This window comes from Ictidomys tridecemlineatus, chromosome 3 (assembly GCF_052094955.1).
Source record: "Ictidomys tridecemlineatus isolate mIctTri1 chromosome 3, mIctTri1.hap1, whole genome shotgun sequence".
In the NCBI taxonomy this organism is placed as follows: Eukaryota; Metazoa; Chordata; class Mammalia; order Rodentia; family Sciuridae; genus Ictidomys; species Ictidomys tridecemlineatus.
In genome coordinates, this window is record NC_135479.1 from 94,526,342 (window position 1) to 94,552,191 (window position 25,850).

General features: G+C 47.3%; 1 protein-coding gene across 1 annotated transcript; it reads left to right on the top strand.

Annotated features, from left to right (window-relative positions):
• Positions 1 to 43: 43 nt before the first annotated feature.
• Tm4sf4 (transmembrane 4 L six family member 4) lies at positions 44 to 20,126 on the top strand. Its single transcript, XM_005325712.5, has 5 exons — positions 44 to 574; positions 1,274 to 1,363; positions 11,076 to 11,212; positions 16,365 to 16,548; positions 19,518 to 20,126. Exons 1-5 carry the CDS (start codon positions 401 to 403, stop codon positions 19,533 to 19,535), a joined length of 603 nt encoding a protein of 200 aa, XP_005325769.1. The 5' UTR covers positions 44 to 400; the 3' UTR covers positions 19,536 to 20,126.
• Positions 20,127 to 25,850: the final 5,724 nt, after the last annotated feature.

Below are 25,850 nucleotides of genomic sequence, written 5' to 3' on the forward strand. Positions count from 1 at the left end.
GTCAGACTGAAGGTGCAGTGCTTCTAAATGCTGCAGCCTCTTTCTGAGCACAGCCACAGGGTGTCTTGTCTGCCTGGTGGATTATTAACAGAGGCTATTGGTCTCCATGGCAAAACCATTGAACGATTGAGCTGAACGTAATCTCATTTATGGGGGTGCAGGAAAAAAAAAAAAGGACTTCAGGTCCGGGAGAATGTATAAATGCCCATCGTCATCAAGGGCCTGCTTGAGTTGGGACGTCAAAGCAGCTCCGTGGTTCATAGAGATCGCGGTTCTCCGTCCCAAAGTACTGATTGGACTGGGGACAATCACTGGGACACCCTGTCCAAAAGCCTTGAAGAGGCTGGTGGAGGGGGCAGCGACCAGCCTTTATCTCTGAGCCTCAGTGTGCTTCCCCAGCATGTGTACTGGGAGTTGTGCCAAGTGCTTGGGGGGCAGCCTCATTCCCCTGGCTCTGTTTGGCTTTCTGGCTAATGTCCTGCTGTTCTTCCCTGGAGGAAAAGTGATAGAGGACAACAACAATCTTTCCGCGGAGATCTGGTATTTTGGAGGAATACTGGGAAGTGGGGTCTTGGTAAGTAGGGAAACTTTAAAATCCCCCTTAAGGAGACCCCTGCTCCTATCCTTTTTCAGTTGGGTACTTAGGAACAGGAAGCTATGTGGCAGCTAGCAGAAGCCCAAGCACCCACCGCAGGACAAAAAGGTGGTGCTTTAATGTACACCCCTCGTCTTATGGGCTGACAAGGACATGTCCCTTTACTAAGTGATTTGTCCCCGGGATTGGGCTGGCAATTCTGTGGGACATTTGAGTCCCATGGGCCAAACTGAGGGCCATGTAAATCCTTTATTCTAACTAAATGATGTTGAAAAGAATTAAGTCACAAACTGTGCTTTCTAACAAGTGGATTGACTTCAAACCACCAAGGGACACAGATGTTGCAGTGATAGCTTTACCCTTTGTTTCCAGTAAATTGGGCTGGGGTGGCTCACTTTTTAGGTTAGTCGAGGGTAAGTGTCTTAAGCTTGTCCTAATCCCGCTTCTGAATCAAAACTTGGGGTGCCAGACTGGGTGTGCCACCTTAAAGAAACTGAGGTCATTCAGGGAACCTGGGACCCCAGCAACATACCACCTGCCCCACAGCCACACTGTCCCTTCTAGGCACCCCCGACCCCCCAGCCTGCAGGTCCCACATTGCAGATGGGGCTCCGTTCCTCAGGTAGGCAGGAGCTCCCTGGAACCCCGGATTCCTCTGAGGTGCTTGTTTTGCTACAGATGATCTTCCCTGCGCTGGTGTTCCTGGGCCTCAAGAACAATGACTGCTGCGGCTGCTGCGGCAACACGGGCTGCGGGAAGCGCTTCGCAGTGAGTTTCCAGAACTGCTCCCGGGGTGCAGCTCCCTGTGGTAGGCAGTGCCCAGCCATGACTCTGAGGGCAGCTGGTGCAGGGCTAGAGCTGTGATTCCTCCCACTGACTGCACACTGATAGGCATGGACACTGTTGTAGGTTCTCCACGCAGCAGGGAAATTAGAGCCAGGACAGTGCCGCCATGTACCAAGGCAGGCTGGGAGGCCGAGGGTGTAGCTCTCCCTCTGTCACTGAAACTTCAGGCAATGCACTTCCCTTCTCTGGCCCTGCTGACTTCATCTGTAAAGGGGATGTGGGACAGGGTAAAAGATGGCAAGGTAACTTCCCCTCCCCACGAACCCCCTGCGTTCCCCATCTTTGCCACGGCTGGGCTTACTGATTCTGAGGCCCACCCCGGCCCACTTCCACCCAGAACCTGCCTCAGGACTTCTGCTTGTTCTCTTGTTTCCTGTGACCATCCGTCTTTTAGTAAGTGAGCTAGAGAGATCAGAGATGCACATTCCAGGGAGGAAGAGAAAGAATGCAGGTCCTTGGGGTCCGGCCCCTCCCTGCAGCTGGCCCCGTACTGCCCTGACCCCCTTTGTTTATCTGTAAAATGGGGAAGCTGGACTAGATCAGAATTCCTCAAGCCTGGGGTCAGATGTGCTCCAAACCCCAGAGGATGTTACTTACTCCCTTTGCAAGTCTCCTTCATCCTTTTGGTTCTATAAAGGAAAAGAAAATCTCATTTTGATGGAAATAAATCTTTGCTCTCCTTAACCCTTCACAATCTGCCCTTTGAGCAAAGGAAGAAGGAGCCTCAGGCTCCAAGTAGCAGCATTGAGCTAAAATGTATTGATGCTGTGTTTCCTGCTTGCTAGTGATTTGGCTGTTCTTTTGTGACAGTGGCATAAGTGAATAATATAGAAGTTGGTTTAAAGAATAATATTAAGCCTTCAGGTACATGGATGTGGGAAACACACAGCAGGTAGGGGCTGGAGCTGCCTGGCACAGTGAATGAGGCCAGAGCTGTGCCTGGGGGGTGGGATGGGGGCTCGGGGTTCTATCTAAGAGGCTCTGGGCACCCTAATAGTGAACTGTTCATACTCTGCCTTCTTAAAGATGTATCTGTCTGTTCTGAAACAGTCATTTTAACATTTCTTTCTCATCATGATTTGCTTGTCCATTTAATAAATAGTATTTTTTGAGGACCCAGGAAGGGCTGAGGCTGGGGCAATGTGCACAGAGTTTTCAGCACAAGATCACAGTTCATTTAAAGAGAATGTTTCCACTTTCTCTGTGTTGTAAGTCCCAAATAAGCACATATAATTGTTACTTTAACAGTTTAAATCATTGCTTACAAAGAAGGAAAAAATAGCAACAAATTCTTTGATATAATTATGTGATATAGCTGCACTTGGTGGCACATTCCCTTAATCTTAGCAATTTAGGAAATTTAGGAGATTAAGGCAGGAGGATGGCAAGTTCTTAGGCCAGCCTTGGCAACCTAGATCTTGTCTCAAACTAAAAAAATAAAAAGGCTGGGGATGTAGCTCAGTGGTAAAGCAACTCTGAGTTCAATCCCCAGCACCACACTCACACATAAATTATATAATAAATGTCATATATAATAAAGAAATTTATATGTAATTATAAAGGAATTATAAAGGAAAGGAAGCAACATATAACTCACTTTCCCCTTGAAATATAATGCCATTATACCTTGTGAACTTTTGGAGAGTAAGTTAGAGATGCAAAATAGAAAAATAAATTAGTGATTAACAAATTTGAATGAAGAGAAAGAATAATCATGACTTAGAAATCTGACATTTCATTCCTGGGCAGAAGGCTGAAGACTCACCAGTATAAAACAAAGGTATAACCACAGCAAGAGGTGAAATGGTGTTCAAATATTACATGAAACATGGGTGTTTTAATTAGATTTATGTAACGTCCAAGAGGAAGGCAGAAAAGTTTGTTTTTACAAGCACAGCTGAGTTGATAGGGCCTAAATTATTTGGTCTGACCAATAAACACTCTCTGTCGGTGCTCCCTAGCCCTCCCGGGTGCTCCCCCTTGGTCAAGTTGAGGATGCCACCCCTTAGGGACCAGGCAGCACCCCAAAGGACCAGCTGTGCCAGACATGAAGCAAGCCCCACACTGTCACCCCGGACCCAGCTACTCACGTGCTTGAGAGCCGGCACAGGGACCTCTTGATTTTTGTTTGTATTTTAATTAACTACCAACTTTAAAAAAATAGAGATAGATGGCTTACCTTTGTTTTCAAAAAAGAAAAAAATTAGCAAGGCAAGCTAGGTCCACACTAAGGCCCAACAATGGCCAGGCCAGAGGGCTGTGCTCCATAGGCCCATCCTGGCTGCTGCAGTAGGGTCCCTGCCCCAGTCCTGCGCCACAGCTCAGGCCCCTGTTACGGAGTTCACATGCTCCAGAGCACCAAACAAAGACATTTGCATATATTTTGTCAGAAAAAAGGCATAGCCTAAATCAGGACTATAATACCAAAGGTGAGAAAGTGCTCAGGACATTCCCCTCCAAGTGCTTAGCAGACCCTGTCTACTTTGGAGCTTTGTTTAAGAAGCTCTGCCAGGTGCTTGCCTTGCATGTACAAGACCCTGGGTTCAATCCCCAGCACTCCCCCCTGCCCCCAAAAAAGAAAAGAAGCCCTGCCAGGTCTTCCTGGAAGTTTCCACAGATGTCAACGGTACCATTTTCTTCCTTAGGTAGTAAAATCAGGAGTAGGAGATGGGAGATAGGAGAAGCAGGATATGGTGGCTGTGGAGATGAAGTTGGACCCTGGGCTGGAGAATCTCCACATTACCTAATTCATACTTTGAATCTGAGAGAAGGACCCAGCGGTTCTGTGAGGAGAAAGGCACTGACCCCAGGGGTCTGCATACATTCAACAGAACATACTAAAAGAGGATCAGGAAAAGTGAGAGGTGGTGACTTTCCAAGAAGGCTTGAAAGCCCTGCCCTGGGTCTGTGTTCAGGACACAGTCTCCTCCTCCCAGGACAGGGTCCTGGTGGCTCCTGGCTGGTCAGTGCCTCCTGCCCTCTACTCCTTTAAAAATTTTGCTCTCTCAAGGCCCAAAGGAATAGCTAGTTAATGTTATCAACCTGTTCACGTTGAAGTCTGTGCTTTAATCAGGACCTTTTGGAGACCTTGGCCTTGACTCAAAGGAGTGCCTTTAATAGTGGGATGGGAAGTAGATTACAATGCAGATACGTGGAAGCAGGTGGCATTTCAGCATCCTTAAACCATAACTAGCAGATAAGGCCCCTCTGGGCCCTCCCAGGCAGGGTGGGGTAGTTGACCCATACTGCAGGAAGGTCTGGGTGCCTCTGGAAGCAGTGTGTGGCCATCCTCAGCACTTCTTCCCGGTGCTCAGCTCACCCGCGCCCCCTAGGGACACCTCTTGGGAGAGCACTTCTGGGGACTCCCAGAAGACTTTACTTGGAAAGACAGCCAGTGGGAGGGGGATTTAGGACAGGCGATGCTTTTGAAGGATAGATTATGTAGAAGAAGAAATTATAGAATTATTTTTCTTTCTTAATCTCCTATGTTTTGAACTCCTCTGCTGCAAAAAATAGACTATGTCAATTGCTGCCTCTCATAAACTTGTTGCAAGGACTGCCGTAGGGGGTGGGGTGATTCATCCCCAGCATTAGTGTGAAGGTTGGGGAGCACCAACTAAGTGCCTGGGGTGTCAAGGACACACAGGTCCTCCATGAGTGCTTGTTGGGTGAGTGAAGCAATGAATGCCCAGGAGAAGTTTCAAGGGATTTCCACACTTTATCAGATTCAACCTTGCAATGACCCTGGGAATTAGGCAATAAATTCCCTGTTCCATAAATGAGAGAACTGAAATTCATGGGAGTTAAGTTCCTGACTGCCACCCCCACCCCTTTCCGCACCTCACTGAGGCAGAAAGTATAGGACATTGATTTTTTTTTAATTTTAATTTTTTTATTTTTCTTTCTTTCTTTTCTTTTTTTCTTTTCTTTTTTTTTTAGTTGTAGATGAGCACAATATCTTTATTTTATTTATTTATTTTTATATAGTGCTGAGGATTGAACCCAGTGCCTCTCGCGTGCTAGGCAAGCGCTCTACTACTGAGCCACAGCCCCAGGTCAGGATATTGCAGGTGGTCTCTGTACAGCTCTTAGCACACTTTTCAAGGAGGCACGCCATGTCACCAGAGATATTTCCCCACCATTTGTCACAGCCCAAGTCTCCATACCACCCACATTTCTTTCCTTCTCCGCCCTCACTGTCCCCTCCATTTATTTTGGCCAATGTAAGCAGAGAGATGGACAAAGACCCAGTGCTAGCAGGGACAGAGCTGGGATCTGATGCCGAGCCTGGTAGAATGGGAGGTCCTGGGCTGGCAAGGGTGAATGGGAAGGAATTTGAATGAGGGTACTTCTGCTCTTCCATTTCAACGGAGGCAAGAACAGCATGAACTGGACACCTGTTTCTTACATGTGTGAGCACAACATGTGTACTGAGCAACCATTGGAGAACCAGAGTGCTTGCCTTTATTTTTCTCCCAGAGTTTTGCTCTCTGTATTTATAGAGAAGTGAGAGTTGCGAGGATTGGACTATAAAAATAGAACGATAATAATGACATGAATTGAGTGCTTGCTAATGTCATGGGAAATTATCCAAACCTTAGGAATAGGCCAAGGAGATTTCTGGGTTCTATCAGTAAGGTCCTGGGCCCCACCTAGGAGTCTCGCCCCACCCCACCCCAGCAGTATCTAAAGGTGTGCCCTTGATTTCTCCTGTCTATGGTTGGCAGTACATATTATTGAGCTTTATTTTGCAGAAGAGGAAGTGGGAAAAGAAAGATTAGCTTCCCAAGTTCATGAGGGAGGAACCAGCTCCATCAACCTGTCACCCATGCTGGTGACAAGGATGCAAATGTTCATCTTCACTTTTTGTCCTACTAGGAAGAGCTATCCTGTAAAACTGTAGAGAAAGCTCCCATTTCTGACTCCAAATTCGGCAACCCCAGAGGTCTCTCCTTCTAGAGATATCCCAGGACCTTTGCCTACTTTAAGTAGTATCAATTTTAGAGTGTCAATCCAAACATATTCCACTTGATTGAAATAACTCTTCAGTGTTTTTGCATGAAACCCATGATAAATTGAAGTTATTCCATGCTACTGTTAACACGGACCATATCTATGAGTAGTGAATTTGGCAATTTCTTCAGATGTTCCAATGTGAAATAACCTAAAGGAACAAGATGTATAGTGTACCTTCCTTTGCATGGATCATCCATTTTGGAAAAATTATGAAAACTCAGTATGGGATGTTTATTTTGCTAATTTTAAGGTGAGATTTCAAATTTGAATTTGAAAATGGAACATACCACTTGTAGCATTATGAAACAGAAAACTATTGATACATCTTCTAAGAAATAAAACATTAATCCAACTGAGAGTCACCACATTCTCTCTCCATGGCATATTCCTCCTCTTGAGAACTCAGTGCACCATATCCATGCATTTTTAAATTCTGTACTACTAAAAATAAACTTCTCAAATGTTCTAGATTATCCACCTGTAGCTACTGAGACCATGAATGTGGCTGGTCTCCATTGAGATATGCTGTTTGAGTGGAATACACACCAAGATTTCAAAGAAATGCTACAAAAAGAAGCATGTAAACTATCTTGGTGATTTTTATGCTGTTTGCATGTTGAAATGATGATATATTAGAGATAAAGAGTTAAAGAAAATACAGCATCAAGCTTAATTTCTCCTATTTCCTTTTAGTTTAATGGTGGTTGCTAGAAATGTTAAATTACCCAGGTGGTCAACACTGTTTGCACTGGATGGTGCTGATCTGGAGGTGCTTATGATAAAGGGAAAATCATCTCCTCGTGGATACTTTATGTTAATCTGACCTTCCATCTAGTTGGACTCTCTCAGCTTTTGCATCGCCCAGTGCCTACCTGCTGACATGTTTTGGAAGCATTTTCTAAAATCCTTGGTGTAGCCAGTTGAGCCCAAGTCAGAGTTGTCATCTCACTGCCAGCTACAGAGACGGAACTGGATTGTTCCATCTCTGGGAACTTTCTAGATCTACCCACTATTTCCTTGTTCATGGTGGTGAAGCTGAGGGGGCTGAAACAGGCTTCCCCAGAGACCTCGCTGTCTCTCTGGGAGCACAGTGTCCTCTCTTGTGGCAGCAGTTTAGACGGGCCTATGGCCCTCATCCTCATGGCATCTGGTCTCTGCAAGAGTTGGAACCCAATATGAGGAAGTCCAGTTAGCACAAGGCTGTATTTTTTTTTTAATATGTTGTTTTATTTCTGTGAGAACACCAGTGTCATTCACAGGGAAACTTGCAAATAACAGAATATCCAGAGTTAGTGGCTTTGTGTGTGTGTGTGTGTGTGCGTGTGTATGTGGTATGTGTGTTGTGCATGCATGCAGTGTGTGTGTATGGTGTTTGGTGTGTTGTGTGTGGTGTCTGTGTGGTCTGTATTAGATGTGTGTCATATGTGATATATGGCATGGTGTGAATGGTGTGTGTGTATGGGTGTGTGGTTGGCATGATGTGTTGTGTTGTGTATGTATGTGGTGTGGAATGTGTGGTGTGGTATGTGTGTGTGTGATGTGGTGTGTGTGTGGTGTGTGTGTGTGTGTGTGTGTGTGTGTGTGTGGTGTATCATATGTGTGTGTGTGTGTGTGTGAAGGGGCAGGGGGTCGAGGGCCCTGGGCTAGGAGGAGACCTCTGTTCTTAATCAGACTTGATGCCTCCTAAATGTGATTTGAGAAACCACAAATCAGGGGTGTGGTCTTGGGAAGCCAGGGCCATGTGCTGATCCCATATCTGCCTCTTTGCCATTGTCTTAGTTTCTGGGGTCTCAGTTTCTCACTGGAGAATGTAGATGAGGACACCCACTCACAGGTGTGTGAGAGGACTGTCTGAGGTCATGCACACCAGGCTGCTGTGGGACAGAGCTGCTCTTATTAGCTGGACAGTAGGATGGTTTCACTGGATGGCTTTTCAGGTCAACTCTCTTATTAAAATATAATATTAAGTGTATTTAACCATCTACTTAGTAGAAATGCTGGCTTTTGAATACTGTTGGCCAGTTTCAAGAAGTAAGGGACCCTTCCTTCATGGAACCTGTTTTTCTGTGAGACCACCCAACTGTCATGAAGACAACCCAGCCTGCCAGATGTCAGCACTGTTTCTGGACCTCTGAAACCCTTGCTCTGAGCCTAAGATCACTTGCTGGGATATTCTGGCTCTCCCTGCAGTTACACCAGCTGTGATCTTACTGAAGAGCAATTTAGGTCGGAGCAGGAGGTGGATCAGAGACAGAAACCCAGCCAGATGAGCTCTCAGTAGGAACCACATTTCTCAAAGTGTGTTCTCGCAGGGACTCACAGAGAAGCTTCCAGGACTCAGATGAGACCGGGGAACTCTGAAAATTACCACAAGTACCGTCGTGGAAGGCAAAACTGAGTATAAAACCATCCCTTATTTTCCCATAAAGAGACTTCCCACAGAGAAGTTTTCAAAAGCTGTTTACCAACATTCATATATAAACTTTCAGCAACAGACATGTATTTTAAGTCACATGCTTATAAAATATAAAACAATTTTAATATGCCACTCTTGAACTCTGATGTTTTAAAAATAACTCTCAGTTATTTTTAAGTGCATTCATGTTTCTCCGACATCAACTTTTGCTAATACTGAAGATACTCTTGGGACCATCAAGAATTTCCAACATCACTTCTTCCTTTTATTTAAGTTTGGACACCGTTTTTCCATCCATGTCTGAAGCTGCCCTTTGAAGTTTTGTCATAAATGTCAATTCCCAAAAGTCAAAGGTGGGGTGCTGGCATTCCTCTTTCAGGGGAATAATAATTACTGTTAATAAACCCCACAATTTTAAACACTAAGCATGCTCATTTTAGAATGTCTTTTAAAAGGTTTAAAACTATAGTCCTGAACTAGGAATTGCAAGGTCACCCTCCCTAGAATATTGAGCAAATATATGTTAAGAAAAAGTTTAAACAATGTTGCCATTTAACATTGATGGAGTTTCTGACTCCTGTCTTTTCCTTGAAGTATTTGTTCCAAAATGAAGTATCAGAGGCAGATGGAATAAGGACTCAAGCTACTCCTTCCTTTAGCAGGATCACGCAGAGCTGGGGACTTTCCTTAATCCCAGAGCAAGAGCACACCTTCCCTTGGAGGTCATACACCTTAGCAATAAATGCCCCCAAAGTCCAACAGGAGTGAAACCAATTTAACTGCACATCATCCAGAAAGTTCCCCAAATTTTTCCTTTTGGAAAGAGATTGCCTGTTCTAACACGAATGAACCAAAATTTTCATTCTAACCTAGATGAAGCTCACAACTGGTTTTGGTGGTGAAAGTGTATTTAACATCTTCTAGGCATAAAAACTAAGGGGGAGAATCTTGTTAAATGAATCACATGAAGCCTTAGTCATTGAAAAAGTCTACTGAGCTGTTCTCCGGGGCTGTTGATAAGCTCTCAGGGAGAAAACCCTGCCCAGGGTGGTGAAGTGTGAACATCCATCTCCATAGGACTCACTGTCATAGCTCCAAGGGCCTCGTGTATCCATTAATGTCCCCTAGGCCTGTGCTCTGACACAAGTTTGCATGATCCAGAGTACACTGGTCAGCGCTGTGGGAGCCAGACAAGGCTTCATAAGGCAGGCAAGGCCAGATTTCGGGCTTGCCAAATTGCATCCAAAATGCATGCATAAGCCAGGCAAGGTGGCACATGCCGTAATCCCAGGAGTAGGGGAAGCTGAGGCAGGAGGATCGTGAGTTCAAAACCAGCCTCAGCAAAGGAGAGGCACTATGTAACCCAGTGAAACCTTGTCTCTAAATAAAGTACAGAATAGAGATGGGGATATGGTTTAGTGGTCAAGTGCCCCCGAGTTCAGTCCCTGGTACCTCCCCATCAAATGCATTCAAATGGAACCAACAGTAGCTGAAGTATGAGTTCTGTTACTATGAAATTCCAATTGCCCAGGCACAGTTTCTCTCCACCCCTACATGCCCTAGGCCCCCAAACATATACTATAACACCAATATTAATAATAATAGTATGGGGGAAGGGATGGGGCTGGCATTTAACTCAGGTTCCTACAACTAATGTTCACAGTAGAGCTTTATGGTTGGCTCTAACATGCCCATTTTACAGATGAGAAAGCAGGACTCTGAGGATACCTTCATAGTCTTCACACAGCAGAAAATAGCAAGACTAAGATTTGAGCCTCACTCTTCTGATGTTCAAACCCTTGTGTTTTGTTTCTAAAGCAATAGAAGTGATCATTTTCTTTCTTCATTTCCAAAATCGTGCATGTTTCCATATTGCTGCTAACTACCATGTAGAATGGACATTGCAAACACTCTTAATGTCTCCAGGCCTAGGTTTTTCATCTTTAAGTGGGAATTAGCTTGAATGGGCTCCAGGATTGCTTGGGCTGCTCGCATACTGAAATTTTATTTGGATTTTTATCACTGCAAAAGAAAAGACGTTAATGCCATCTAGACTAATTAATCTCTGACATATAAAACTATTTGGAAGAACATAGAAGCCATAGCTTTCCTGGGTCACCACGCTCAACATGTGGGGTGGGTTTGCTGAGCATCATTCTCTGTACCCACGAGAGCTCGACTGTGTCTCTTCTTCTCTTCCAGATGTTCACCTCGACCATATTTGCGGTGATTGGATTCTTGGGTGCTGGCTACTCGTTTGTCATCTCAGCCATCTCGATCAACAAGGGTCCTAACTGTCTCATGTCCAATAACACGTGGGGCTACCCCTTCCACGACGGGTAAGGCTCACCTGGCAATGCCCACAGGTCAGTTCAAGGGCTGGGGCAGGTGGACCACCAACAGGGAGAGACTGCTCACCAAACCACATCGTCCTTGTTACCCAGGTGTCAGGCAATGACACTGTGGGGTAGGGAGAGGCTGCACCGAGTCTCCCCTCTGACAGACACAGGGAGAGATAACTGAAAGAGGACACCTCAGTTGGCCGGAGGGGAGGAGATTTATGGTATCACTACTTGCTCCCAGATGTGAACTAGCATTACCACAAGGCAGTCAATAATATCAATACCCTGTAGTGATTTCCGTTGCAGACCTTGCCATAGAAAACAAGAAGGATTTCTCACCAACTGGGCTCAGAGGCTTTCACCAACACCCAGACTGCCTAGAATTGAACAATCTGTTTACCATGTGACATGTGCCACTATGGCCACAGGAAGGCTCTTTGCAGGGTGGGAGCCAGGCAGATGGCGTCTGGCTATACCCCTCTGCCATCTACAGCACCTCATTCATCCTGGCCTCCTGTTTCCTCTCTTCAGAGACCTGGATGCACAGCACATTCCTTTTTGGTTTGAGAAAATCAGAAGTCTTCCAGGTCTTCCCTGTGACTCATGAGGAGTTTCTTATCACAGGAATCAATCCTCTATTGCTTGCTGGTGTTTAGGTAGCAAAAAATCGAGTCACTCACAATGTGTCATTTGATCCTCATCCAATGAGATTTGAAGCTTTCTCTCAGAGGAAGATAGCTGAGGCCTGGTGACCTGCTTGAGGGAATATGGTTTCTAAATGACTGCAGCTGGACTTCCAATTTTCTCGGCCAGAGTCACCTGGCTTTTTTTCTGAAACACAACTCAATGCTGATCATGCTTTCTGCTCTTTGCTGAGATTCCCTCTGGCAACACTCATGTGCTCTGGCTTCACTTTTCCTGACTAGACTCCTGTCCCCATCAGATCCCCAGCACAGGGGCATCACAGCCACCGTTACACATGGTTAAACCACTGTGAGCAGGACAGACTCCAGACAGCTGTCACCCCTCCCACCACCAGACGGCAGCGCAGTATGATGCAGGGTGACAGCTCCTCCTGTTCTCCTTACTCTTCCTCTCCCTCTCCTCCTCCTCCTCCTCCTTCCCCCTCTTCCTTCTTCCCCCTCCTCCTTCTCCTTCTCCTTCCCTCCTCCTCCTCCTCCTTCTTCTTTTATTTTTTTCTTCCCCTCTTCCTCCTCCTCCTTCTTTTCTTCCCAATGATAATTGCCAAGCATGGGTGCCTTATCTCAATCTTCCTGTCAAACCTGAGAATTCTTACCCCGGAGGAAAAAAATGAAGTTCAAAGAGGCTAATCCCCCCCAGGGCCCCTCAGCTGGGAACCAGGAGAAGAAATGTTTTAACTGCACAGCATTAGTACCTGACTTAGTGCCGAAGCCCATCAGAACATGGAGTGAGGAAGGACAGATGAGGCACAGTTCCAGGAGCACATGGTTAGTTGCAGGGGCAACAGGGGACAGAATTTGTCAATGTGGAAAGTAGTGGAACCCTGAGGAGGGGGCATGGCTGGTTTGGGAGGATGAGCCTGAGTTCGCCTTCCCCACAGGGAGGGGAGGCAGGCGTGGGCCTCGGGGCTCAGGGGATCAGATGTCAGGATGCTGTGACCTGAAGCTCAGGGCAATATGGGAGGAGGAGCAGAAGGGGCACCATTGACTGAGGCAGGCTGCAACTTGGGGACGTCAGAGGAGAGCAGAGAACGTCAAGTGCCACAACCCGGCTGGGCACAGAATCACAAGCCGCTTGAGCAGAAACAAAGTTTTATTTTAAAAAGGCCGCCAGTGCCCCATGTGCGCCCCGCTAGCAAGCTGGTCCACACACTTGTGTGCGTCTACCGCAGGTCTTGCCCTGCAAACTCAGACTCCTCAGTGGTGAGACAGAGGTGGCAGCAACATCTTCCTCACAGCTTCAGGTGGAAATAAAACAGCAAGATGCACGAAAAGCACAATGCCCACTGCATTTTTGACATCCCACGATGTTCTTCATTTTTATGAATTTTTGGAACGGAATTCATTCACGTGCATTAGAACTTTCTAAAGTGTTACACTTTTCTAATGATTTTGTGACTCAGTGTCAATCCTTTCAGCCAGACACAGGAAGGTTCAAAGAGACTCATCTCTACGATGACACAGTAAACCTTGGTTGGCATATTATTACAGATAGCATAAAGAGAAGTTCATAAAGAAATCATATTTTAAATGTTCTAAAGGGATACGATTACTTGAGTACAATTTGTATAAGGGCACTGGCTTTGAAATTAGACCTCAGATCAAATCCAGCTACTTCCAGTTACAAGTTTCAACTTCTTAATTTGCAAAATGGATATACATTCATTCACTCAGGAAATATTTACTGAGGGCTGCTCTTTGCCAGGCACTTTTCCAGAAGCCCATCTTTGTAGTGTTAGGAAGGCTGATATAAAGCAAAGAGCCCAGTGCTCAGTCCCTGGTCAAGACCCAGTGAACGAGGGCTGCTGTGTATTGAACATTCACTGTGCTGGACCTGGGGACAGAGTTGCGGGGACATGGTCTCTGCCCTTGTGGGTTTCTAGTCCTAGAGCAAAGAGACTTGTGTAAACCATAGCTTTCTGCTCCCAAATTGGTGGGATTATTGTGGTTCAGGTGGGAATGCCCCTCGTGATAACCAGGTGCTTTAAAATACCAATTAAACTGGGCATGATGGCGCACCCCTGTAATCCCTGAAAGGATTGACATTGAGTCACAGGAGACTGAGGCAGGAGGATTGCAAATTCAAAGCCAGCTTCAGCAATTTAGTGAGACCCTAAGCAACTCTGAAAACCCTGTCTCTAAACAAACAAACAAATAGGCCTGGGATGTGGCTCAATGGTTAAGTGCCCCTGATTCAATCCCTGGTACCAAAAGCAAAAAACAAAACAAAACAAAAAATAAAACCACTAGTTAGGTGGATTGACACTGACTCAGCTCTCCCTGCCTCACAGAAAGTAGAAACATGTCAACTACCAGGTCCACAAAGAACCCAGGACCCCTCCCACCCTGGGCTTGGGAGCACACTGTGCGTGCCTATAGCCTTCTTTGATCAGGGTCTCCTACACCCTCAGATTTGAGAGTTGTGAGTGGAGAAGGACCTGAAGATGGCTACCAGGGGCCATTTGGGAGCAGCTGGAGTGCAACTGGATTCTCCAGGCATCCAGATTATTCCTAGCTTTCTCATTCCCAGAGTATTTTACCAATCCCATCACCAGGCGGCGCTGTCGCCCCATCTCTGGACAAACTGCCTCTAAGTCTGTTTTCTTTATATAAATCAGTGTGTCTGAAAAATACCCTATCTTTACCAACTTTTATAATCATCAAACTCAAAATTGTAAAGCGAGCAAGGATTGCGTGTAAGAACAAGTGAAACAGAAAGATGGATGTTTGATGTAAAACAGCAAATTTCCAAAATGCAGGCTCTTTTCATTAGTCTGTGTGGATCAAGTGAGAACATGACAGCACAGGTATTCAGCAAGCACTTACTCTGTGCATGTCCTGAGCACGCATATTAGCTTATGTAATACAGTGACACTAAGACGTGGTAGACTAAGTGGCTCCCGTTTTACAGGTAGGGATGAGGCCCCACGGCAGGTATCCCACTAAAACAGGCCACTTAGGGAAACTGAGTCAAGGGTATAAACAGCTTTGCTTCTGAATCAAGAGTGAAGCACTCGTTCCTTCATTTCTTCACCTTTGTTCAACCCCAGGACATCTCCCATCATTTGTAAGAGTTTCTAAAATCATAATGTATTAAATAAATGTGCACTGGTGCACCTGAGAATTTCTAGGACACAGAGGTCATCATGAAGATCTAGATAGCTGGGCACAGTGGCACCTGTAATCCCAGCCACTCCAGAGACTGAGGCCAGGGGAGGACGGCAAGGTCAAGTCAATCCTCGGAAGCTTAGGGAGAACCTGTCCAAAATACAAAATAAAAAGCTTTTGAGCATGAGCTCAGTGGGAGAGAGCCCCTGGGTTCAACCCCCAAAACCAATAACAAGAACAATAACAATAAAGATCTGGAACAATAAGATGAGTGCTACCTTGGTAGCTAGAGAGTTTCTCATAAAGGTCCAGAGGGTGGAGGAAATAGAAAGGAGAGGGGCGGATCTGTGGCTCTAGGAATGTGAGACAGAATCTTAATAATCCAAAAGCATCTGCCCACTTTGCTCTTTCTTGTCTTCTAGGGAACAGAGCAGATTCACCTCTCCTCTGCAAGACACAAGGCCCTGCGTATGACAATGAACTGCCCCCCCCCAGCTCTACACACACACACACACACACACAGAGACACAGACACACACACACACACACAGTATAGATGTGAATATGAGAAATTGCAGTATATGTATATACAGCAGTTTCTCTTAATTCAAAGTTTATGCAAATTATATGTATTAAGGTAGTAGATTACTTCTAACTTTTAAAGATAATTAAGCATTTTTTTCACATGGAATTCCTCCATGTTGAGTCAAATTCACAGTTTGGCCAAAAATCAGACTCTTCCCTTTAGTTGATATGACATTTGTATTTTACATGGTTTTAGATCTCCGCTGAGTTGAACAGATAATTTGTCAAAAGTCAAAATGTCTCGAATGATGGTACTGCTAAAAAAGGCTGTCATTTGTGCAATTCTAACTCTGACGTGATTTTTTTTTTTTTTTGTTTCTCTGCCCTGTCACAAATATTGCTCTGCTGCTTAGTAGCTGTGTGACCTGGGATAAGCCACTTAAACTCTCTGTGCCTCCGTTTCCTTATTTGGGGTCTGGAAGGAAAGAATCATAGGTTTCTGTGAGGAATAAATGAGAGAATACGTGCAAAACATTTAGAACATGATCTGGCACATAGGATGTACTCAATGTGTGTGTTTGGGGTTGTTTCATTAATTTATTTGTGTATTTTTCTCATGGAACTTGTCTTGTTTTTGTGGTGCTGGGCTGGAACCTATGGCCTGGTAAGTGCTCTGCCACCAAGCCACACCCGCCCCCCAGCTCCAGGCGGGAAGTACTGCACAAGAAAAATCTTTATGTAGACCTCCCAGTCTAGGGGATGACTCCGTATTTAACCAATGTCTCCTTCCACCTTCCCCACCCCGTCACCTGCAGGGATTATCTCAGTGACCAAGCCCTGTGGAGCAAGTGCCTGGAGCCTGACAATGTGGTCTCCTGGAATCTGACCCTCTTCTCCATCCTGCTGGTGGTCGGAGGAATCCAGATGATTCTCTGTGCTATCCAGGCGATCAATGGCCTCCTGGGGACACTCTGTGGAGACTGTCACTGCTGCGGTGGGGTAAGTCCCAGTCTCTAGCACCACTTCTCTGCTTGCAGAGGACCCAGCCAGGCACCAGCACCATCAGGATGAGGGATGGTCAGTGTGGGGTCCACAGGGAAGTCCAGGCTCCACTGCCAGCTGTGGGACGCAGGGGTGGTAGGGACTCTGAGTTGACATGCCCAGATGCACAGTGACCACAGCTTTCAGTCTTGTCTCCAGTTGTCCTGGAGACCAAGGACCCCATCCACCTGTAAACTTCACAGAGACGTTCACGTGAGGGCCCACAGGGGATGAGTCCTTGTCCTGTGGGCACAGTGTCAGCTGTGGCCTTCATGGTCTGGCCCTAGACTTCTTTAGGTCCTCATAGTACCCACTAGGGCACGACCTGTCTTCTGGTATAGAAAAGAGAAGCCATTCCCATAGAAAAAGGAAAAAAAAAAAAGTGGAAATCTCTCAAGATTTAGTCTCTAAATATCCTCATAAAATTTCAACCACCAAATATCAAAATAAGCTATGGACATTAAGATAGTCTGATTGTTTGAACTAGGGACCAAATCAGATCAGGCAATTATTCACTCACACACACACACATGCACAAATGTATTCAAAAGCACGCAGATCAACGCATGAGAAAAAAATATACAACTCATGAGCTCCCTCTCTGGAGAATTATATAATAGGCCAAGGCCTTAAATTATTCAAATCACTTTATTTACATTTTACTAAGCATCATATGCACAGAGTTCAAAATTAAATATGCATATATACATACAGACAATTTACAGAAATATATTAATATACTCAGTGGGAAAGTGTTCCTCCCGGCACCTGTCTTCTGTCCATCCAGTCACCTCCAGTCTTTCCATCACATAAGCCTATATAATTTCTTATATTCTCCCCGTGTCTTTATTGTAATTTTTGAATTTTCACAACATAAACGAATCTTTTCCCCCAAATTTTAATAATACTGAAAATGCTAATAAGGTAGTGTCATTTGAACAAAGCAGGATACAAAAATTGTACCTAGAATACAATTTCAAAAAATAAGAAAAGAAAACCACGCATGATAGACAAAAAGAAAAATGCCTCGAGAAGAAATGTCATCAAAATGTTAAGTTCTAGCTCCTTCTGGGTTTGAAGATGGATTTTGTTTCTTCCCCCTAGCCTATGATATTCAAAAAATTTTAAATGATCACATATTGCTCTTAGAATATAGAAAATATAGTCTCTGAAACCAAAAGTGAAATGCATAGTACCCACCAGGGCATGACGTGTCTTCTGATGTGATTTGTATCACATCATGAATTTGTATCACAAATGGATTTCACTGACTATTGAATTTTTGTTCTATAAAATTTAATTCTATTTTGTTGTATTTAATTTTTTTAATCTTCAAACATAATTGGGAATGGGGGAATTATTAGCTGGCAACCGTCACTAGTATTTTTATGACAGCAAGTAGGGATATGGAATATTTAAATATTATAATTTATCAAAAAATGAATCAATGCTTGCAGAATCAGCTAACAGTCATCGTTTAGCCAGGCAGGAAATTTTCTTTGGAAGATTTATCCAAAATATGATTTCTCTTTGAGTGGATGGTAGAACTTTATAAATCTAAGGATTTCCTGTTGACTTAAAAACATATCCCCAGGTGCTGGTACATTGTGTCTCTTCAGTGAGGTTCAGAACACCATGTTCTGTTGACCACAACTACTGATTACCTGATAGGTGAAAGACCGGATATGGCTCTGTGGCTGTCGATGCAGGGACACTGCAGAGTCACCAAGAGAAAGCACACTGTCAGAATTGCCTTCTTTGCTTCCTTCCTTTTCTCACTCTTCCCCCACTCCTACCTTTCACTGTAGTCTACATAAAAGTCGAAGGAACAGCCAGGCAGGGTAATGACATTTGTAATCCCAGCTACTTGTGAGGCTGAGGCAGGAGATCACAAGTTCGAGGCTGGCCTCAGCAATCTTGCAAGACCTTGTCTCATCACATAAAGGGCTGAGGATGTGGCTCAGTAATGGAGAGTCCCCAGCACAGGGCACGTCTGGGCACCCCACCTCTACCCTCTGTGGCTGGAATTTGCTCCCCCTCTGCCTTTCTGACCTCTTGGAAAGTAATTTGAAGGCATTGCGGAACTTCAGCACTAAGCATTCAGTGCACAAGGGCCACAGAGTTTAAAATTCCATCTGTTGAGGATTTCTGTCTGCATCTCGCCAAGTGCCAGCTTCCCACCCCAGGGGAATAGAGTGTAAAGTTCTGCTCTGGCCCCATGCCACACTTACCAATGGAGCGGCCAAAGCAAGCCGACTGATTTCTCAGGGTCTCAGTTACCCCAGTTGCCTGTTGCCTAACTCAGGGAGGTGTGCCCATCCACCTTCATCCAGCAGGGCAGAAAGGACCTAGCCAGAGCTTCCCGAGTCTAGCCAAGTCCTCGACATGGCGATGGATGGGCACCGGCCTTAAAACGCAGGCTCTGAGACCTGATGGGATGCCAGCTGCATGGTCTTAGCCATATCAGTTGCCCTCTGTTTGTGTGTAAAACATGGACACTGACACCTAGCTCCTCAGGCTGCTCCATGCCTCCCACGGGCTGATCACTATGCAGAAGCCTCAGTCAGTGGCAGGAAGGCAGCTGAGCTTCCAGGAAGGGAAAGTAGCCTTGGGGTTCCACCTCCTGGGTTCAAATCCCAGCTCCCATGTAGCCCTGTGGTGTCCAACACAGCACTTTTCTCAGTGTCTTCTACAAAATTATGCTGAATCATGCAAAATAAAATGGATTTTCCATTCCTATAATCCAAACCCAGGTAAGTCACAATTGAAGCTCTGAGACAAAGGAAAGTCCAGGAAACATTCACTAGGCCACCAAGAAGGACAGGAGTGACCGGTCGGGAGAGAGGTGGAGGGGTGGAGGGGAGAGGAAGAGGGAGGGAAGAATTTTAAGAGGACATCATAACAGATTCACCTTTTCTGCCCCCTAGGGAGATGGACCAGTTTAGCAGGCCTGAGGGCACTGCCCACCCCGCAGCAAGTGGACAATCCTCCGTTAGCCTCCTCTTCCCTGCGTTGCTCATGCCCCTCTGCTTCCTCCACCAAAGCCTGGGGGTGGCAGGGCAGAAACCCTCTCCCCTTTCCAGCCAGCTCAGTTCAAGGTAGAAGTTTGTTATTTTCAAATAAAAAAATGGTTTGGTGACTTAACAAATTCTATTTATAAGTCTTGCAATTGAGCTCCTCTTAAATTTAAGAACAGGGATCAAAGCCAATTTTGTAGATTCTTTCCTGAAGAGTGTAAAACGTGCCAAGGCGGTGTTCCCCATGTGCCCTCTCTGTACATACAATGTATCTTTGGAAGCTTTCCTTAATTCAAAGGAGGAAAACATATGAAATATGAGGAGCTGATTTTTTTGTTTTTCAAGATTTATGGGAGAAATAAGAATGATTGATGTACCATACATAATTTTTATTTGATGCCTTTTTTGCTGAGTTGTTTGAGTCTTTTGAGCCTGTTATTTGCTAGGGTTTCCTCATGTGTATTAAATTAAAATCAAAATTCAGAGGTAATATAATAAAGGTGGTGAGTGTTTTTAAAAGGAGATGTAAAAGGCTGAATGAATAATGCCTTCTTCTTACCTTTTATACAAACGCTTTCTCTGACCAAACCAAAAAATGTTTTAAAAAATTGGCGGGGTGATAATTTTGCAGGCTGTTACCCAGGGTTAAGATAACAGGTAGGATTAACACTGTGTTGTATGAAGACATTAACTTTGGTTTTACGAATCAGGCACTAGTATGTAGTCCAAGGCGTTCTGTTGACTTGGGTTCAAACCTCAAATCCACCATATACAGCCTAGGGGTAAGGTGGAAAGGTGGTTTTTCTAAGTCTCAGTTTCCTCACCTGTGAAAGGACCATCACTCCAGAAATTGTGAAGTTAAGGGTGAAACTAAGACTTGCAGTGTTGCCAACCTGGTGTGAACAGGCAGAAGAGCCTGGGAAGGGGTCATGAGCCAGAGCATCTCACTTCTGTACCTGTCAAGCCCACAGGCTGCCCGAGTCGGTTAGGCATGCCCAAACCCGCACTCCGGTCATCAACAGAGCAATTAAAAATCTCCTGTGAGTCCGCCACCACGGTGCTACGCACTGAAGCCACACAGAGCACATCTCTGATCTTGCCCTCACCATGACACTATAAGATGACCTCTGTGAGATCACAGATCACATCTGGCACCTGAAATCCTATAGGCAGAAGGAAGATAATCAGGCAGCAAGGCCCTTACAATCTCACTGGGGAAGCTACACACACACACACACACACACACACACACACACACACACACTTCAATTCACTGAGTCCTCAGTTAGACCACTGGTTCTCCAATGTGGCCGCTGATCACAGTTACAGATTCCTGGGCCCATCCAGCCCTGCTGCACCTGAACCCTGAGTGTGAAGTCTGTTTGGTCTGTTACTTACTTTTTAAAGGTCACTGGGGGATGCTGAGAAGCAACCACCTAACCAAGGGTCGACGTGGCAGGCATTGAGGGTGAGGATCAGGGTGGGGATCTGAGCCCCATCACCCTGTCAGGAGCTCACAGCTATGGCCCACAAGCAGGCTCAGGCCAGATCCTAAGTATGATCCTGAGTGCAGAGACATGAGGCCATCAGGACCAGTCACCTGAAGTTACCTGAGTACTTTGTGAGGATGAGGAACATGGGAAAGAGGCATACATTCCTTCGTTAGAGGTTTTCACTGGTTCAGAATTTTAGAGGGGTGGGATAAAAAGGAATTGTGGTCAACACCACATCTGTTCTTTTAATTCTATCGATGAAGGAGTGAAACAAGCCTTCGATAAGTTTTCACATAAAAATCTATTTTTCAAATCCAGGTTTTATAAGATTAGAGAAAATAGCTTGTTATGTGGAAGAGAACTTGGAAGGAAGAGACAAGAAAAAAGGGTAAAGATGAGAATCTCCCAGATCAAATCCTTCTTCTCCATGGTTGGTTGTTGGACTCCAGAAACTTCTTTCTGGGAGGTAGCAACTTGGCATTGCCTGCACTAGCACCTGACAGCCTCTGTCCTTGGATTCCATATGCAGTCTGTGGTGGGACAGTAGCTAATTCAAATCTGCAACCCTGGTGCCTAGCAGGGGCCTGGCACATAGTAGGCAATTAGTGAACTTGTGGGAACAAGGTCCAGGGCCCTCTTTTTCACTCTCCTATACTGAGGTTTTCAGCTCTAAAATAAACCATAGGCAGACTTCAAAGATTCCTGGGGAAAACAAGCAGGAAGGTGGCACCTGAGGGACCTTTGCAGCCTTCTTCAGTGTGGGTCCTCTTGGGGCTTCTGCTCTGCCTCAGCAGTCTACAGGGCCCACGAGAATAGGCCCCAAACACTACTTGAACCAGGGAAGGGAAAAGGCAAAATCCTGGGAAGAAATACTAAAAATACACTATTATCTCAAAATACTCTCAGGCTATGGAGCAGCTAAGATGTTCCTAGATTCTTAAACCACAGAAACGGTAATAAATGCGTGTGATTTTATACCAAAAAACCCAAAGTATTCCCCAGCTACATTCACATTCTATGGGGACACACCTGGGTCATTTGTGATGGTAGAAGAGAGGGAGGACTATGGATTCCATCCAACACAGCAGCCACACGCACAGTCACAGCCAACATGTGTCACCCAATGGCTGCAAAAGTGAAGGTAAGTGACATGGAGCTCCACCCTCCACTGGTTAAACCCACAGCGTCAACCCAGGGGTTGAAGACAGCTCTGATCTGAGCAACTTCTGGAAGACCAGGGCCATGGAGGAGATTCAATGGGGGCAGCAGACAAATGGTCAATAGCCTGTCCCTGACAAGGCATCACAATTCTTCAGTCTACAAAGACCCAGTGATAGCAACATATGATTAAAGACTCCAGATGGATCTCATAAAAAGGACATGTGAGGTACACGAGTTAGTCACCCGGCCATGGTTGTACATCCTGGCACGTAACCCTTCAAGTGCAAGAGAGAGAATTCCAGGGCAGAGAGTGATCTTAGCTTAGGGTCAGGACGTAGTCTTACTTTTCCATGTTCCTTTTCCATCTCTAGTTCATTTTTCTAGAACAGAGTGATATTAGTGATGGTAGCATGCTTGGTCAGAGTGTCACAGAGTGTCAAGTTCAAGGTCACTCCCTTCTCCCTGTGGACAGGCAGGGTATGCCTGCAGCAGCCGCTTGAGAGTATGAGTGTGTCTGGTAGGCAGAGTCTGCCTTCTGCTGCTGGGTGGAAGTCCACTCTGAGATGAGGCAGCAGTCATTCTCTGAAGGGAGAGGGGGACACCTGTCCAGAGGTGGGGATGGCAGGGCATGCAGGTCTGCTCTGGGAGACGGTTGCCACAGGCACAGCTGAGACCATCTACTTCCCTCCACCTTGCTTTTCAAAATGGGATCTGAGGGTCAGAGCATCACATGAGCTGGGAATTGTTAGAGCACAGACTTTGAGTGTCCCCAAGCCCAGGTACATATCAGAACCTGCACAAGGTAGGATTTCCAGAGGACACAGGGCTCATCAGGGCTTGAGAAGCAAGGAGGCTACAATTCTCTAGGGACCTGTTTGACATCTGTGGGCCAAGTGTGGGGTGAATCGAGGTTTCGTCTTATGCCACATCTCCTCAGATAAGATGGGCTTCCCCACCAACCCTCTTCAGAGAGGGTGGAAATTGTCCAACAACCTGGGTTTTGAGGCAACAAAGAACATATAAAGCACCTGTGTTGCACAGGGCCATGTGGCTCAGGGAGTGCACCATACCCAGGGGAACCAGTTTTCTGGAGTATGGGATAAGACATGATGGCAGCCTGCCTCCACTGCTGTGTTAAATAAGAAAAGCATTTGCATTTCTCCCCACCACCACACGCCCCTGCAGTCAGCACAGAGGTGGACACAGAATTCACATGCTGCAGCAGAGACAGGATCACCCCCAGAGGAGACAGGCCTAGCCCCAGGAGGGGGGCCCACATCCCTCCGAGTGGCACCATCGCCCCTTGAGGAGAGGGGGGCCTCAACCTAGAGGAGGAGGGGCCCCCTCCCACTGGGTAGCTAGGGGCGCCAGGGCCCCTCGTCGCCTCTCCAGGAGGCCCTTGTAGGCCCTCGAGGAAAGGGGGCCCTCAATTCTCCCATGAAGGGGAGGGCTAAGGCTCCCCTTGCTGTGGCCAGGGGCGTGGGGGCCCCTCCTTGGCCTTCAAGGAGAGGAGAGCCTCACCCTCTGAAGCCCCCTCTGCCTCTGGGTGTCGAGGGACACTCCTCATTTCCCTTGAGAAGAGGGGGGCGACCCTCTGCCATAGGTGGTGAGGTGCACTCAGACTCATGGCCCCTAGGGGTGAGGAGATGCCCCCCTAGAGGGGGAGACCCCTTTCCCCTAGATGTCAAGGGGCACTCGGACCTATCACCTTTAGGGGCAAGGGGACTACCCCCTAGACGGGAAGAACCATCACCCCTGGGTGGCAAGGGGTGCTCAGACCAATCGCCCCTAAGGGTGATGGTACTCCCACTAGAGGGGGAGCCATCTCTCACCTGGACACATCGAGCCTGGAGGAGAGGGGCTCTCCCCTAGAGAAGGAGACCCCTTGCCCCTAGGTGGCAAGGGGAGCACCCCTTGTCCCTAGGGAGGAGAGGATTCCCCCTAGAGGGTAGACCCCTCTTCCCTGGGTGGCAAGGTGACTCACCCCTAGAAGGAAATACTCCTGTCCCCTGGGTAGCCAGGGAACTCCCCCCTAGAGGAGGAGACTCCTGTCCCCAAGTTTATGAGGGGACTTTGCCTGCTAGGGCTGAGGGGACTCCCTGATAGAGGGGAGAGACCCCTTTCCCCTGGGTGTCGAGGGGCGCCTGGGACCATCGCACCCAGGGATGAGCAGGCTCCCTACTACAGAGGGAGATTCTTCTCCCCTGAGTGTGAGGGGCTCCCAGGACCATCGCACCCAGGAATGAGCGGGCTCCCCACTACCGGGGGGAGACCCTACTCCCCAGGGTGCCTAGAGGCGCCTAGGACCTTCACACAAAGGGGTGAGCAGGCTCCCCAGTCCCGGTGTGGGGGGGGAGACCCCTGTCTCCTGGGTGCCAAAGGGGGCCCGGGACAATCACACAAAGTGGTGAGTGGGCTTCCAACTACCTGGGAGAGACCCCTCTTCCCAGGGTGCCAAGGGGCGCCTGAGACTGTCACATCCAGGGGTGAGCAGGCTCCGCAGTACCAGGGAGAGACCCCTCTGCCCTGGGTGCTGAGGGATGCCAGGGACCATCGCCACCAGGGGTGAGCCAGCTATTCACTACAGGGGGGAGACCCCTCTCCCCTGGGTGCCAAGGGGCACGCAGGAACGTCCTACCCAGGAGTGAGCCGGCTCTGTGCTAGAGGGTTAGGAAGGAGACCCCTCTCCCCTGGGTATTGAGGGGAGATCCTATTGCATCCAGGGGTGAGGGGATTCCCCCCTACTGGGTTCAGGGGGAGACCACCCACCCCTGAGTGCCGAGGAAAGGTCAAACCCATCGTACCCAGGGGTGAGGGGACTCTTCCCTGCAGCGGGGAGGCCACTCCCCCCTGGCTGCCAAGGGGAGATCAGACCCTTCACAGCCAGGAGTGAGGGGCCTCCACCCCCTCCCCCCCCAGGGTGGGGAGACCCGACACACCCAGGTGTCTGGGGGAGCTCGGATACAGCTGCACCCAGCGTAGAGGGGACTCCCCTCCACTCCAGAAGGAAGATGCCTCTAACCAGGGTGGCAGGGGGAGCTCCCACAACACTGCACCCAGGGTAGAGGTGACTCCCCCCCAACATGGGGGAGAACACTCTAACCTGGGTGTGGGGGTGAACCCGGATACCACCACACCCACGGTTAGGGTACTCCCCCCTGCAGGGGGAGACCCCTCTAACTTGGGCATGGGGGGGGAGCTCTGTATACCATCGCACCCAGGGTAGAGGGGACTTTTCCCTCCAGGGGGAGACCCCATTAACATGGGCATCTTTGGGAACCCAAATACTACAGTACCCAGAGTAGAGGGAACTCCCCGCTCCAGGGGAGACCCCTCTAACATGGGCGTCGTTGGGAACCCCACCACACACAGGGTACAGGGTACTCCCCCCCTCCAGGGGGGAGACCTGTCTAACGTGGGCATTGGGAGGAAACCCGATACTGTCACGCAAAGGCTACAGGGGACTCACCCCTCCAGGGTGGACACCCCCCTAACGTGGGCGTAGGGGGAACACGGATACTGCCGCAGCCAGGCTACAGGAGACTCTGCCTCCCAGGTGGGTGACCCCTATAACGCGGACGTCGGGGGG